The 15,336-nt window shown below is 43.1% G+C and overlaps 1 protein-coding gene across 5 annotated transcripts in view; it reads right to left on the minus strand.

Moving 5' to 3' along the window:
- Positions 1-227: 227 nt before the first annotated feature.
- Positions 228-15,336, minus strand: part of LOC126293291 (F-box/LRR-repeat protein 7-like) — a 137,573-nt gene continuing 122,464 nt past the window's right edge. For all 5 annotated transcript variants that reach the window (XM_049986412.1, XM_049986413.1, XM_049986414.1 and 2 more), the window contains exons 7-8: positions 5,784-6,008; positions 228-829 (exon numbers count right to left, since the gene is read on the minus strand). In XM_049986412.1, coding sequence (XP_049842369.1) covers positions 514-829; positions 5,784-6,008 — 541 coding nt within the window. In that variant the 3' untranslated portion in view covers positions 228-513. The remainder of the gene's footprint in view (positions 830-5,783; positions 6,009-15,336) is intronic.

Below are 15,336 nucleotides of genomic sequence, written 5' to 3' on the forward strand. Positions count from 1 at the left end.
ATTTCAGTCACCAACTTTCTCCACAGAATGTGAAAATATCTTGTTGGCACCCACCTGCATCAGGAGAAATGATGATCATAATACAACAAGAGAAATCTGACCTCACACAGAAAGATTTGTGTGTTCAGTTTTCCTGTGTGCTCTCTGGGAATGGAACAGTAGAGAAGTAGCTTACAAGTCGTTTGATGAACCCTCTGCCAAGCACTTAATTGTGAATTGCAGAGTAATGATGTAGATGTAGATTCCGGCCAGCACTACCAGTGTTCAATGTCTGTATTAGGTTAGGTGTGTGTGTGTGTGTGTGTGTGTGTGTGTGTGTGTTGCGACGAAGGCTTTGGCTGAGCGCTGTAATGGGCAACAGTTTTTTCATTGTGCCTATCTGGATCTCGATGGTTCATCTTTGCGGTGAGTAGCAATCTATCTTTTCCTAATACTGTTGAAATTCTAACCTGAAGTTTCAGGTGTTTGATTCGGTACTGAGATTCATATTCCCATATAAATAGCATATCACTTTTACATGTCCTCTGAGAAGAGGACAGATATGCTGCTTTCATCCCAGATATTATTGTAACTCTCACTATCACTGCTACTGATACTATCAGCGTCACTGTCTCTGTCATTCTCCGAAGTTCCATCCTGCGCTTTGTCTGCTGCGTTAGGCACCACATTCTCTTCATTTTCTGCAAGATCCACATCATGCTTGTGATCTTCCATGAGGTAAGACGGTTCGTCCGCTTCAAAGTTGCCGTAGATTTTGAGATTGGGCATCTGCTCTTCCAGCCCGTCAATGGATCTAGGGTCACCCTGACACCCTCGGATTCTCAGCTGCCTATGATTAGAATTGGAAACACTGCTGTAACTGTGGCAATGTGAAGATGCAACTAAGGTATCTCTATAAAGCGAAGGTTTGTACAACAGTACTGATGAGACATGTCAACTGTGTAAATTTATGCTCATATTTACAAGGGCGAATCGAAAAGTAAATTACACTATAGCGCGTGTCATTTATGACAGCGGCCGAGATTAGGTTCGTTCTTCGCATCTGACATCACAAAACACAGTCAGCCAATGAACAGAGAACGGCATTGCCAGAGATCGACTGCAGTGCAGAGCATGGACGACTGTCTTCAGTTCTAGAAATGCTTCAGTCATAAATATAGTAACTGAACAAAAGAAATGTCTGTTAGCAGACTTCCTTTTATACAAAGTTTGGAAAGACCATTCTTTATAACAATTGCTTCATATTCTATTAATTAATTAAACCAAAAAAGCAATAAGCCTCCTTATTCAGGCGATAGCAAGGAAATGTGTTTGTATTATTCTCACGAACCACTTTTTCGTAATAAAGAACAGCGTTAATTGTGTATTTCCTAGTGTACTTCGACGAAATGTGAGTAATCCATAGTCATACCATCAGTGTCTGTCGGTATTTTGCTTGACATTTCAGAGTCCTCCAAGATGTTTCTTGAACGAAGAGATGCGCTAGCGTAATGGGTAAGGTGTTTGGCTGCTAAGCGGAAGATTCTGAGTTCAAAGCTTGTTTGGTGCTTAGCATTTTCTGTATTTAAAAACAATAAAGAAGTGTCTTAGTTCATCAATTTCATGTGTTTGAATGTAATTTATGAAATTTCTAGTGCTTTGTCTCTTCATTATAATCATAATAAGTTTTCGGTTTTTCTAATTTTGTCCTCCAATATTTCTTTTCACAGCAATGAAAAACAATGAAAAGGCACACACACAATTTTCACGTTATGTTTTGTTACGTCTCCGCAGTAGCAAAAGGGTTAATGTGACCGTGGTGGCTTTACTTCATAAACTGCGCGCTCCCCCCTAAACGTAAGTTTGTGAACTATACTATCCTATGGCACTGCTCCTCTTGGCGCGTGTGTCGTTTGCAACTGGCAACGCAGCAATCTCCCGCATCTGGGCGGGCAAGCGCGAGCCGCCAAGATAAAAGAATTGAACTATAGCTCGCTGCAAGAGCACGCTGTGTGTTGTGACTGTGGCCTATGTGTAGCACGCGACAGTAACTGCTGACACATCCGATCTAATAGGTGGCGTGGTCTCGTGTCATGTTGCGTGTGCAGAGCAGGCTAGGCTCAATGGCGCATCAACTGGATGTTCACTCCTAATTGGATGTGCTTGAAATGATCAGATTTCTGTGGGCTAAACAGCTCAGGTGCATAGAAATTAATTGTGAAATCACTGCTGTATATGGCGAGCATTCAATGTCTCACCCAGCTATTGTAAAGTGGCGTAAGTAATTTGACACTGGATGCACAGATGTCACTGACAGTATCGTGCATTGCAAATGTCGACCGTGTGTATGTGATCAGTAGACAGGATCGGCGCATAACACTGCAGGAAATTTCCAGCATACTGAATATTTCTGTTCATCAGCACTTCAGATATCATAAACTGTGTACCTGATGGGTCCCAAAGCTGCTCACCGATGCTTGCAAGGGGCATTTCCAATTGTCACTGACAATTTTGGAACAGTATTCTTTGTAGGGCAATAAGTTTGTACAGCGAACCATCATAGGGGATGAAACATGGGTCCACCACCTCACCCCAAAACAAAGAGATCATCATGAAACAGGTGCACACATCAGCACAACAAAAGAATGCAAAGGTCCAACCTTCAGCAGAAAAGGTGATGGCAACGTTGTTCTTTGACATTGAGGGTGTGGTGCACATGGAATTTATCCCAGAAGGCATGGCAATCAACTATGTTTTGAATTGTCAAATGCTGCATTGTTAGCATAAGGTAATAAAGAAAAGTGGCATCGAAAAATTGAGCACTGGTGTGATTTTGCTGTGTGATAACACAACACTGTGCTCGAGCCTACCAAACCTCATAACTGCTGTAACGATTCAAGTGGGAGGTACAGCAACATCCTCCATATGGTCCAGACATAGATGCAATTATCATGCGTTTGGCAAGCGGACCACGTTAGACTACACTGCTGAAATGAGGAGATGGTGAAAGCAGCTGTATCCAAGTGGTTAAATATCACTGGAGGAGATCTCTACACACCTCAAATCGAAAAGCTGGTTACTCATTCTGACAAATGTTTACAATCTCTTGGGGACTATGTGGAAAAGTGAACTTAACATCATATGTTGTCATAGCCCTGTTACTACATGTATGTCACTTAATAAATGGCCGTAACTTGGAAGTATAATTTACTTTTTGATTCACCCTCATACACAAAACAAGGATCAGGCAATAACCTGAAATAAGGTGACAATACACACACAAGGAGAAGAAAAAAAGGGAGAGGGGGTAAAGAAGGAAAGAGGTTAAACTGCTGCAGAATACGCAAGTGTAACACCACAATTTAAATACAGATCTCGATAAAGTCCAGTACTGTGCAGTTTATTATAATGCCTATGTTGCTCACAGCATGGATTGAGACCAGTAGGATTGCTGAATATAGCCTGTCATTGAGAGACTTGGCAGGCATCTTCCAACACTATTTGTGTGTCCAGAATGGGATTTTCACTCTGCAGCGGAGTGTGCCCCACCGAGACTCGAACTCGGGACATTTGCCTTTCACGGGCAAGTGCTCTACCAACTGAGCTACCCAAGCACGACTCACGCCCCATCCTCACAGCTTTACTTCTGCCAGTCTCGGTCCGGCACACAGTTTTAATCTGCCAGGAAGTTTCATATCAGCGCACACTCCGCTGCACAGTGAAAATCTCATTCTGGAAACATCCCCCAGGCTGTGGCTAAGCCACGTAACAGCAATATCCTTTCTTTCAGGAGTGCTAGTTCTGCAGGGTTCGCAGGATAGCTTCTGTAAAGTTTGGAAGGTAGTAGACGAGGTACAGGCAGAAGTAAAGTTGTGAGGACCGGGCGTGAGTCGTGCTTCGGTAGCTGAGATGGTAGAGCACTTGCCCGCGAAAGGCAAAGGTCCCGTGTTCGAGTCTCGTTCTGGCACACAGTTTTAATCTGCCAGGAAGTTTCACTATTTATGTGCTTGGAAAGGGGGGGGGGGGACAAAAAGTATGCACCATGCACAGATGGGAGGGGGGAAGGTGTCATCATGGGATCGTACCCTCCTAAACAACATTTTACTAAAACTGTTTATGCTGTTTCCATACATCCATTTCCAAAACAGAATTAGTGTCTCAAAAATGGCAAGGCATTATAGAAATTACAAGCCATGTTTAACTCTAACCTTGACCAGTATAATTTATGTCTGACATGTCCAAAATTATACATACAAGGTGAGCAGTATTGTGATTTCTTGCGTCAATAAAATACATATGTACATCACTCTCCCAGTCATTGTCTGCTTTTCGGCCCTGTAGCCACTAGTACACATCTGTGGTGTGCGTACTGTAAGACCTTCAGTACACACACCATCAGATTATTGACTTGTCGCTCTAACGAAGTAGGCGAGTGTCAGCAATATGTCTCGTGGTCTTATCGTGGCATGTTTATCTTCTGCCGTTAGGTCAGACAATAGAAATGCCACTTGCACGCTTAGAGTAGCAGATTGACAGTGACCAACTTTAAACAGAACTTGATTAATTTTCACACACATTTATTAAAATAATAAACAGCATAAAAATGACTTAACTTGGGACTGGATGCTATTTACAACTGACAATCTGAAGTTCCTTTGGTCTTGGTACGTTAATCTTATTCTTACATATCTCTGATACTTGACAAAGTTTATTCACTTATCTTCATGGCTATGTACAGGAATATGGTAATCTTAGTACGTGCAGACTGAAACTTGACTATAGACTGGTACAGACTAATGTAGACTGGTACAGACAGGTGCAGATAAATGCAAACTAATGCAGACTGACTAATTGGAGGTCTGTACACTCGTTATAATACCCTGAGCGTTCAGGTATCACTGCGCGAGTGTGATCCGCGAGGAGAAAAGGTTCTACGTTAGCAGCAATCTCATTGGCTGCGTTACATATTAATACGCAGATCAGTGGAAGCAGAATTTGGTCCGTCTCTAAGACAGGGCCATCTCGTAGTGCGGAGACGGACGAGCGCTGCGCCTGCGCTGTTGTGCTTAGTGGGGCGCGCTCTACAGGGAAAGTTGTGTACGCGCTGACTACACGGAACTATGTACACAACAACATCAAATAGCTCCTTAATTGGTCTCCCAAAGCAATGGTTTTTTCTGTTCCAGTCCACCCTCCAGGGAGAAATCCCTGGCATCATTAGGAATCAGACTCGAGTCCACCGTATTACAATCTCACATGCTGATTACCCATCTAGGTACACTGACAAAACGTAACTATTCTCATATTCCTGTAAAATTTTCTTGCTTGTTGAGCTGTGTCAACTGTCTTGAGATTTCAAAAAACGGAGTTTGAAATCTGAGATTATTTTATTTAGTTATTCTGCTGTTAAAGACAAAGAGGACACGTAACTATCCTTATATAAACACATTCAGATCACCAATGACACCTGTTATGGGTACGATAACTGAGTTGGCATGACAACCATTAATACAAAAGAGAGTTTCTGCAGCAGCGATCTCTCTTGACAAAATTATAATCATCAACTTTTTCCTCTGAATGGCAAACTATTTTGTTGACGTTTGACATGCATAGTGAGAAATGATCATTGTAATAAAGTAAGAGAGTACTTGGGGATCAAAGGGAAAGATTAAGGTGTTCATTTTTCACACATGCTGTCCGAGAGTGGAACGATCGGGAAAGTGTGAAAGCTGTTGTATAAACCTTCGGTAAAACACTTGACAGTGAACTGCAGAGTTATCATGTAGACTGAGTTCTTTTCTCACCTGAGATTGACAAGTTTTCCTGGAAACTTGTCAAACGGCACTCCAGTAACAAAAGAATAGCAGAGTGTCAGGCAGCGCAAACTTGTTAGTTCGACAATACTGCTCAGACCTGGTTGCAACTCTTGAAACTCCATGTCTTCCATTATTAAAGTCTGAAGTCGGTGTAGTCCAGTGAGGTAGGGGATTAGGGCTCCAACAAGACCTGTACAGCCCGACACGTCCAGTCTGAAACAAAACCCAAGTGTTCTTCCTTTTATCTGTGAGCAGGAGGGTAGAGAAAAATGTAATGAATTTTACTGCTGGTGATCAACTGTGAAACAGAGAATCTTTAACGTAAATCACGTAATTACGAACAATTAGTAGAAAAAGTGTTATGAAGTTAAACTACAGTCTACAATAGATTTTTGTGTGGTGTGGGTGGGCAGGGGGGGGGGGGGGGGTGAGGGGGCAGGGATAACAGGTATACCTACAAAAAGAAAGACATTTATTAAGATAAAAACAATATCTTAACACAACCACAGAGCCCCCAAAAAAAGTACTGAAGTTATTATGCTACTGCTATAAACTGCCTAAGTATAAGGACTATTTATTTGTGCATACTTGTTAAAAGACGGTGGGAAAGAAAAAAAAATCAATTCCAAAGGCACAACCACTGTCTCTTCTTCAACACTATTATGTGTTGGTTGGAATCATCTCTTCATACCTCCAGACCTTTCACAAAACTTTTGTGTTTCATTATCATCTCTTATTTCATTCAACTGGACTATCTTCCTCCTTTCATACTGCCTTTTCATTATCCTATGTAACTTATCCAGTCCTTTCCTCTTCTCTCTCTCTCTTACACCATCAGTCTTGTTTTCCATTGCAGAATTCTTTGTCTCACTTCTCTCTTGTACTGCCAAGGAGCATTCAACCATTTCACTGTTTTTTGGTATACCGCCCTCCATAATGCTCCTTCCATGCCTACACTGAAAACTTTTTAAGTATCCCCCATTTAGTTTCCACATTCCCTATCTTTAAGTACTATTTCTTATCCCGATGATCTCTTATAATTTCTTCCTGTTTTTCTTTACTTTGGAGAGTTTCTATATCGTGTCTCACTTTTCCCCTACTCTTTTCGTTTCTTCCCATATTGATCTTCTGTCTATATCTGATTCTGATCTGTATCCCTGTCTGCCCCTCTACATCTACTAACTTCCATAATGTCTGCTGCATGTTGTTTATAATTACATTGTCTATCTGGTACTGTGGCCATGTACACTTGTTAATATCTTTCCTAGCATACCATGTGCTTTTTATCACCATCTTCTTACCATTGTCAAAGCCTACCAGCCTTAGTTCATCATCATTACTGACTTCATGCAGGCTCTCTTTTCCTATTATGTTTCTATACACTTCTTCCCCTAGTTTTGCATTCAGATACACTATTATCATTTGTGCATCATGCCTTTGTACTTTGGTGATTTCCTCTGGAGTAATATGCACCCTTTTCATCTCCATCTGATTCCTAGGGCATAGCCACACACATCATCGTAACATTGAAAAGTTTTGCCTTACCTCTCGAAGACCAAAACCTATCACTAATTTACTTGAAGCTAATTATACTTGCCTTCACTGAGCTATGTAGAAGAAAGCCAGTACCTTGATGGCCTGCATATTCTCCACTATACATCAGGTTTTTTTTTCCCCACTTAATACTTGCCCATTTCCTCTCTAATTTCTTCTAATTTGCCAAGTCTCGTTTTAAGTGTCTTCACATTCCAGGTGACTATCTCAAGCTATTGATTTTCTTTCACATTAACTTTTCTCTTTGCCTTGTCATTGTGTTGTAATCTGTATCCTTCTGAGGCTAATGTGTGGTATCCACAATTCCATTTTACGAACTGGGGTTGTTGGCCCCATGCACAACTCCCACCCTGGAGGACCAGGATTTTCCTTGGGAGTTTCCTCCCCTAGGGAGGTTGGTTTCCCTACGTCTAAACTGACTCCCCCCCTCCCCCCGCACAATGTGAAAGAAGATTGTTCTGGCTCTCTGTCGAGACATGTCTGGCTCAGGTGACTCTACCAGCCTCTATGCTACCGTAGGAAAGCCCATAATTTTGCTGAAGAATGCAAACCCTCCTGCCAAGCACTCAAGTTGTCTTCGATAGGGCTATGACTTACGAGAGAGATTTGAGGGTATGTTGTTGTTGTGGCTTTCAGTCCTGAGACTGGTTTGATGCAGCTCTCCATGCTACTCTATCCTGCGTAAGCTTCTTCATCTCCCAGTCCCTACTGCAACCTACATCCTTCTGAATCTGCTTAGTGTATTCATCTCTTGGTCTCCTCCTGTGATTTTTACCCTCCACATTGCCCTCCAATACTAAATTGGTGATCCCTTGATGCCTCAGAATATGCCCTACCAAACGATCCCTTCTTCTAGTCAAGTTGTGCCACAAATTTCTCTTCTCTCCAGTTCTATTCAATACCTTCTCATTAGTTATGTGATCTACCCACCTAATTTTCAGCATTCTTCTGTAGCACCACATTTTGAAAGTTTCTATTCCCTTCTTGTCTAAACTATTTATCATCCATGTTTCACTTCCATACATTGCTACACTCCATACAAATACTTTCAGAAACGACTTCCTGACACTTAAATCTATACTCGATGTTAACAAATTATTGTTCTTCAGAAACGCTTTCCTTGCCATTGCCAGTCTACATTTTATATCCTCTCTACTTCGACCATCATCAGTTATTTTGCTCCCCAAATAGCAAAACTTCTTTACTACTCATTTACTAATCTAATTCCCTCAGCATCGCCCGACTTAATTCCACTACATTCCATTTTCCTCGTTTTGCTTTTGTTGATGTTCATCTTATATCCTCCTTTCAAGACACTGTCCATTCCGTGCAACTGCTCTTCCAGGACCATAATCGATTAAAAGTCATAATATCCCGAACAATGCGAGTACCAACATTGCAGAACAAGAAACTGCAGATTTGATGGGTCATGAGCCTGCCACTGCCTAATTCTGACATGTACGGATAGACATCTCTCCTTCTTACAGAGGCATAACAAGATCTTTACATGTGCAACCAGCACTCGACTGAGTTTCCCGAAAAGAAACCCACAGAGTAATCTTTCCTTAGAGACAAAACTTTATTTTCCCTTCTTAAGAAGAGAAGCTGAAGAAACAGGAGAAAGATGAAAGAAAGGGAAAAGAGAGGAAATAAAGAAAATGGAGAGAGAGAGAGAGAGAGAGAGAGTATGAAATGATGTATACATTAGCTAGGGAGATAATTTTGTAAAGTAAATGAAGGAAAACTAATGTGGAAATAGAAAGAGTGGATGGTAGTACATTAGCTGAAGAACAACAGGGGGTTCTGAGCAGATGGCAAGAGTGTACAGAATGTCTGTATAAAATCGATCAAATACCAAGTGAAATCAAGCTTGAAGAGGAGGAATGTGTGCCAGAAGATGGAGAGGGACACAGCATCTTGGGAGCAGAAGCAGAAAGATAGTAAAGAAGATGAAGAATGGAAGGCATGTGGAATCAATAACTTGTCAGCGTAAGTGTTGAAGAATTTGGGAAACAGGGTAAAGAAGGAAATAGTCTACCTCTTTAATGAGATAAACTATGTGAACAGAAGTATGTGGACACCTGGCTGAAAATGACTTAAAAGTTCGTGGCACCCTCCATCGGTAATGCTGGAATTCAATATGGTGTTGGCCTATCCTTAGCCTTGATGACAGCTTCCACTCTCACAGGCATACGTTCAATCAGATGCTGGAATTGCAGCCCATTCTTCACGAAGTGCTGCACTGAGGAGAGGTATCAATGTCGGTCCGTGAGACCTGGCACGATGTCGGAACAGGTGCTTGATCATGTTGAAAGACGCAGTCCCCATTCCCGAATTGCTCTTCAACAGTGGAAGATGCTTAAAACATCAATGTAGGCCTGTGCTGTGATTGTGCCATGCAAAACAACAGGGGGTGCAAGCCCCCTCCATGAAAAACATGACCACACCATAAAACCACCACCTCCAAATTTTACTGTACACTACATATCTTCTTCTTGGTTGGCTCTACAGTCCTTGAAGAGCCTTGGCCTCCTGTATCACCTGCCTCCATTCTTCTCTGTCCATAGCCTTCCTTCTGTAATTTCTTATTCCCATCACCTTTTCGACACTCCGAGTTTCTGGCATTCTCTGTACATGTCCTGCCCATCTTATTCTTCCCTGCTTAATTTTAACAACAATATCAATCTGTCCAAAAAGTGTTTGAAGTTCTACATTTGTTCTTACTCTCCAGCCATCTTCCTCTCTCACTGCTTCACTCATTATCTTTCTTTACCATCTCAATAACCAGTTCTCCTCCTTTAATGTTAATACCCAGCCTTCTGATCCATACATTACTATAGGTCTTAATATGGTCGTTTGTATTTTGATTTCTATATCCCTACTAACATTCCTGGAATTAAATACATTCTCCAAGGCAAAATACACTCCTGGAAATTGAAATAAGAACACCGTGAATTCATTGTCCCAGGAAGGGGAAACTTTATTGACACATTCCTGGGGTCAGATACATCACATGATCACACTGACAGAACCACAGGCAAATAGACACAGGCAACAGAGCATGCACAATGTCGGCACTAGTACAGTGTATATCCACCTTTGGCAACAATGCAGGCTGCTATTCTCCCATGGAGACGATCGTAGAGATGCTGGATGTAGTCCTGTGGAACGGCTTGCCATGCCATTTCCACCTGGTGCCTCAGTTGGACCAGCGTTCGTGCTGGACGTGCAGACCTTGTGAGACGACGCTTCATTCAGTCCCAAACATGCTCAATGGGGGACAGATCCGGAGATCTTGCTGGTCAGGGTAGTTGACTTACACCTTCTAGAGCACGTTGGGTGGCACGGGATACATGCGGATGTGCATTGTCCTGTTGGAACAGCAAGCTCCCTTGCCGGTCTAGGAATGGTAGAACGATGGATTCGATGACGGTTTGGATGTACCGTGCACTATTCAGTGTCCCCTCGACGATCACCAGAGGTGTACGGCCAGTGTAGGAGATCGCTCCCCACACCATGATGCCGGGTGTTGGCCCTGTGTGCCTCGGTCGTATGCAGTCCTGATTGTGGCGCTCACCTGCACGGCGCCAAACACGCATATGACCATCATTGGCACCAAGGCAGAAGCGACTCTCATAGCTGAAGACGACATGTCTCCATTCGTCCCTCCATTCACGTCTGTCGCGACACCACTGGAGGCGGGCTGCACGATGTTGGGGCGTGAGCGGAAGACGGCCTAACGGTGTGCGGGACCGTAGCCCAGCTTCATGGAGACAGTTGCGAATGGTCCTCGCCGATACCCCAGGAGCAACAGTGTCCCTAATTTGCTAGGAAGTGACGGTGCGGTCCCCTACGGCACTGCGTAGGATCCTACGGTCTTGGCGTGCATCTGTGCGTCGCTGTGGTCCGGTCCCAGGTCGACGGGCACGTGCACCTTCTGCCGACCACTGGCGACAACATCGATGTACTGTGGAGACCTCACGCCCCACGTGTTGAGCAATTCGGCGGTACGTCCACCCGGCCTCCCGCATGCCCACTATACGCCCTCGCACAAAGTCCGTCAACTGCACATACGGTTCACGTCCACGCTGTCGCGGCATGCTACCAGTGTTAAAGACTGCAATGGAGCTCCGTATGCCACGGCAAACTGGCTGACACTGACGGCGGCGGTGCACAAATGCTGCGCAGCTAGCGCCATTCGATGGCCAACACTGCGGTTCCTGGTGTGTCCGCTGTGCCGTGCGTGTGATCATTGCTTGTACAGCCCTCTCGCAGTGTCCGGAGCAAGTATGGTGGGTCTGACACACCGGTGTCAATGTGTTCTTTTTTCCATTTCCAGGAGTGTAGCAATGATTTCCACTCGCTATCCTTCCCTGAATTTCTACTGCTACTTTATTGTCCTCTGTTACTACACAACCTAAATATTTTAATGTTTTCACTCTTCCATATATTCCTGTTCATATTGGGCTCCCCCATCACCATATACTCTGTTTTGTTTATGTTTACTTCTAAACCTACTTCTCTTGCTACTTTCTCTAACACATCGTAGTTCCCCTTTAGTGCCCTTACATTCCTTGCCATTAATGCTACATCATCTGCATATGCTACCACTTGAACTTGCCGATTAGGTATTGTTCCTCCTGGGTTTATCAGCATTTGCCGCATGACCTTTTCTAAAACTAAATTAAATAGCATTGTAGAGATCACATCTCACTGTCGTAGCCCCCTCCGTACTTTGAATTCACCCGACAGTTTTTGCTCTATTCTTACTTTACACACTGTTGCTTTCATTGTCATTTCCATTAAATTGACCAGATTTAGTGGGATTCTAAATTCTTTCATGATCTGTATAATTTTCTTCTTGTGTACACTGTCATACACTTGCTTAAAATCACTGTACATCTGATGTAGTTGCTTTTCATGCTCATAAAACTTCTCTAGTACTTCTCTTAATAAAAATATCTGATCCATCGTGGATCTGTTCCTCCTAAATTCAGCCTGATAGTCCGCCAATATCCCGTATATCATCCCAAGCCTGGAGACTAAAATTTTACTAAATATCTTATATGTTACGTCCAATAGAGTGATTCCACAATAGCTGCTACATTCTGACTTGTCACCTTTTTTATGTAAAGGGCAGATAATTCCCATGTTCCAATCCTTAGGCATTACCGCCTTTGTCCATATTTCCTTTACCAATTCATGGACTGCCTGCTCCATTTTCTTTCCCTCATATTTTAATAATATGGCCTCTATGCCGTCTTCTCCTGCTGCTTTATTATTTTTTATGCTCTTGATAGCATTTTTCACTTCCTCTAACTCTGTTACTACTACATCTTCTTCCCAATCCTCTACATCTGACTGATTCCAATTCTGAGCCCTGTTCCCTTTCATTCTCAATCACGGTTCCTTCTTTATGCCCTTCTTTATCGTCAAACAGTTCGGTAAAATACTTTTGCCATCTTTCTAGGACTTTGCTTTTATCTCCAATTAGATTTCCATCCTTAGCCTTATAGAAAACTGCTCACGGTTGGAAACCTTTCTTCAAATCTCTTGATCTTTCATAGAGCCTTCTGATCTCTTTTATTGTCTCCCATTTTGTCCAGCTGCTCCATCCTCCTCCTTTCATGCTGCCTTTTCTTTACCCTACAAAGCTTATCCACTCTTTTCCTCTTTTCTCTGTATTCTTCTGCTTGTGTTCCTTTGCAACATTCTCCACCTCGCTTCATTTGTCTCGTATATTACCGTTAAACATTCTTCGTCAAACCACTTAACCACCTTTTTACATTGTTCTCTCCCCAGTATCTCTTCTGCAGCTACGCTAATGGCAGTTTTCAACAGCTCCCATTTAGTTTCCACATTATCTTCATTCCCTTTGTTTTTCCCAGCTTCCAATATCTCTTCTAGTTTCTTCTGATATTCTTCCTGTGTTTCCTCCATTTGGAGTCTTTGTATACTGTGTTTCATTTTTATCTTATTCCTTTGGTTTCTCACCAAATCTGTCTTCTGCCTATATCTAATTTATACTAAGTAGTGATCTGTGTCTCCATCTGCCCCTCTACAGCTGCTACCTACCATAATATCTGATGCATGCCTTTTTTCTAGGAGTACGTGATCTATTTCGTTTCTTGTCTTTCCATCTGGTGATACCCACGTACATTTCTTAATACCTTTCCTTGGGTGATAGGTGCTTTTTATTATTATGTTCTTCCCACTGGCGAAGCCTATTAGTCTGAGCCCATTATCATTACTGTCATTGTGTCGGCTTTCCTTTCCTATTATACTTCTATACACCTCGTCTTTCCCTATTTTTGCATTTACGTCTCCAAGTATTTCACACTGTGCCTTTGAATTTTAGCTATTTCTTCTTCCAATTTGGCATAAAATATACCCTTTCCTACTTCATCTACCTCCTCTGTAGGAGCGTAGACATTCACTATTGTAACGTTCATTAATTTTGCCCTTATCCTTGGAGAACACATTCTGTCACTTACTGCCGTAACAGCAATTATATTAGCCGTCATAGACCTATGTACAAGGAAACCAGTGCCATAAAGGCCTCTATCTCCACTGCTACACATCTTTAAATGTTCCCCCGATGCTATCATTCCTTGCCCTTTCCATCTAGTTTCTTGTATTGTTGCTATTTTCACTTGATACTTATCTAGTTCATTCCAAATTTCTTGTAGCTTGCCAGACCCCTTGAGTGTCCTCACATTCCAGATAGCTATCCGAATATCCGTGTTCCTTCTCTTTAACCTTTTTTTTGCCAGGTCATCAACAGGCAATCCTTTCCGTTCCAAGGCATATGTATAGTATCCAAAAAAGTACTTTTTTCCGGGGTGGGGTTGTTAACCTCACGCCCAACCCCGACTTAGAGGACATGGAGTATTTTAGGGTTTACTCCCCTAGGAGGGTTGGCTTCCTTATGCCTAGAGACCCCCCCCCCCCTCCCCGCCCTACGTTGTGGGACACGCTTTATCTGACTCCTCCATCTAGACCAATTCGGTTTGGGTGACCCTGCCGAGAGCTACGCTACCGCCGGCACAGCTCTCGACTTCATCAGAGCACGCAAACCGTCCTGCCCGGCATAGAAGGTGCTTCTGATAAGGTGGTTTCCCCTGCGAGGGAGGCACTACACATGCTGGCAGATATCATTCACCGGGCATTCGCCATACCCACACCCTGCCATCAGATCATCACACACATTGTGTACCATGATTCGTCATTCCACACAACATTTTCCCACTGTTCAGTCGTGCAATGTTTATGCTCCTTACACCAAGTGAGGCATCGTTTGGCATTTACCAGCATGGTGTGTGGCTTTTGAGCAGCCGTTCGACCATGCAATCCAAGTTTTCTCACCTCCTGCCTAACTGTCATAGAACTTTCAATGGATCCTGATGCAGCTTGGAATTCCTGTGTGATGTTCTGGATAGATGTCTGCCTATTACAGTTTATGTGGTTAGTGTTTAATGTCCCGTCGACAAGAGGTCATTAGAGACGGAGCGCAAGCTCGGGTTAGGGAAGGATTGGGAAGGAAATCGGCCGTGCCCTTTCAAAGGAACCATCCCGGCATTTGCCTGAAACTACTTAGGGAAATCACGGAAAACCTAAATCAGGATGGTTGGAGACGGGGTTGAACCGTGGGCCTCCTGAATGCGAGTCCAGTGTGCTAACCACTGCGCCACCTCGCTCAGTGCCTATTACACATTATGACCCTCTTCAACTGTCGACAGTCTCTGTCAGTCAGCAGACGAGGTCGACCTGTACGCTTTTGTGCTGTACGTGTCCCTTCTCGTTTCCACTTCGCTATCACATAGGAAACAGTGGACCTAGGGATGTATAGGAGTGTGGAAATCTCATGTACAGACGTATGACACAAGTACACTCAATCACCTGACCACATTCAAAGACCGTGAGTTCCGCGGAGCATCCCATTCTGCTCTCTGACAATGTCTAATTACTACTGAGGTCACTGATATGG

Source organism: Schistocerca gregaria, chromosome 10 (genome assembly GCF_023897955.1).
Source record: "Schistocerca gregaria isolate iqSchGreg1 chromosome 10, iqSchGreg1.2, whole genome shotgun sequence".
Lineage (NCBI taxonomy): Eukaryota > Metazoa > Arthropoda > Insecta > Orthoptera > Acrididae > Schistocerca > Schistocerca gregaria.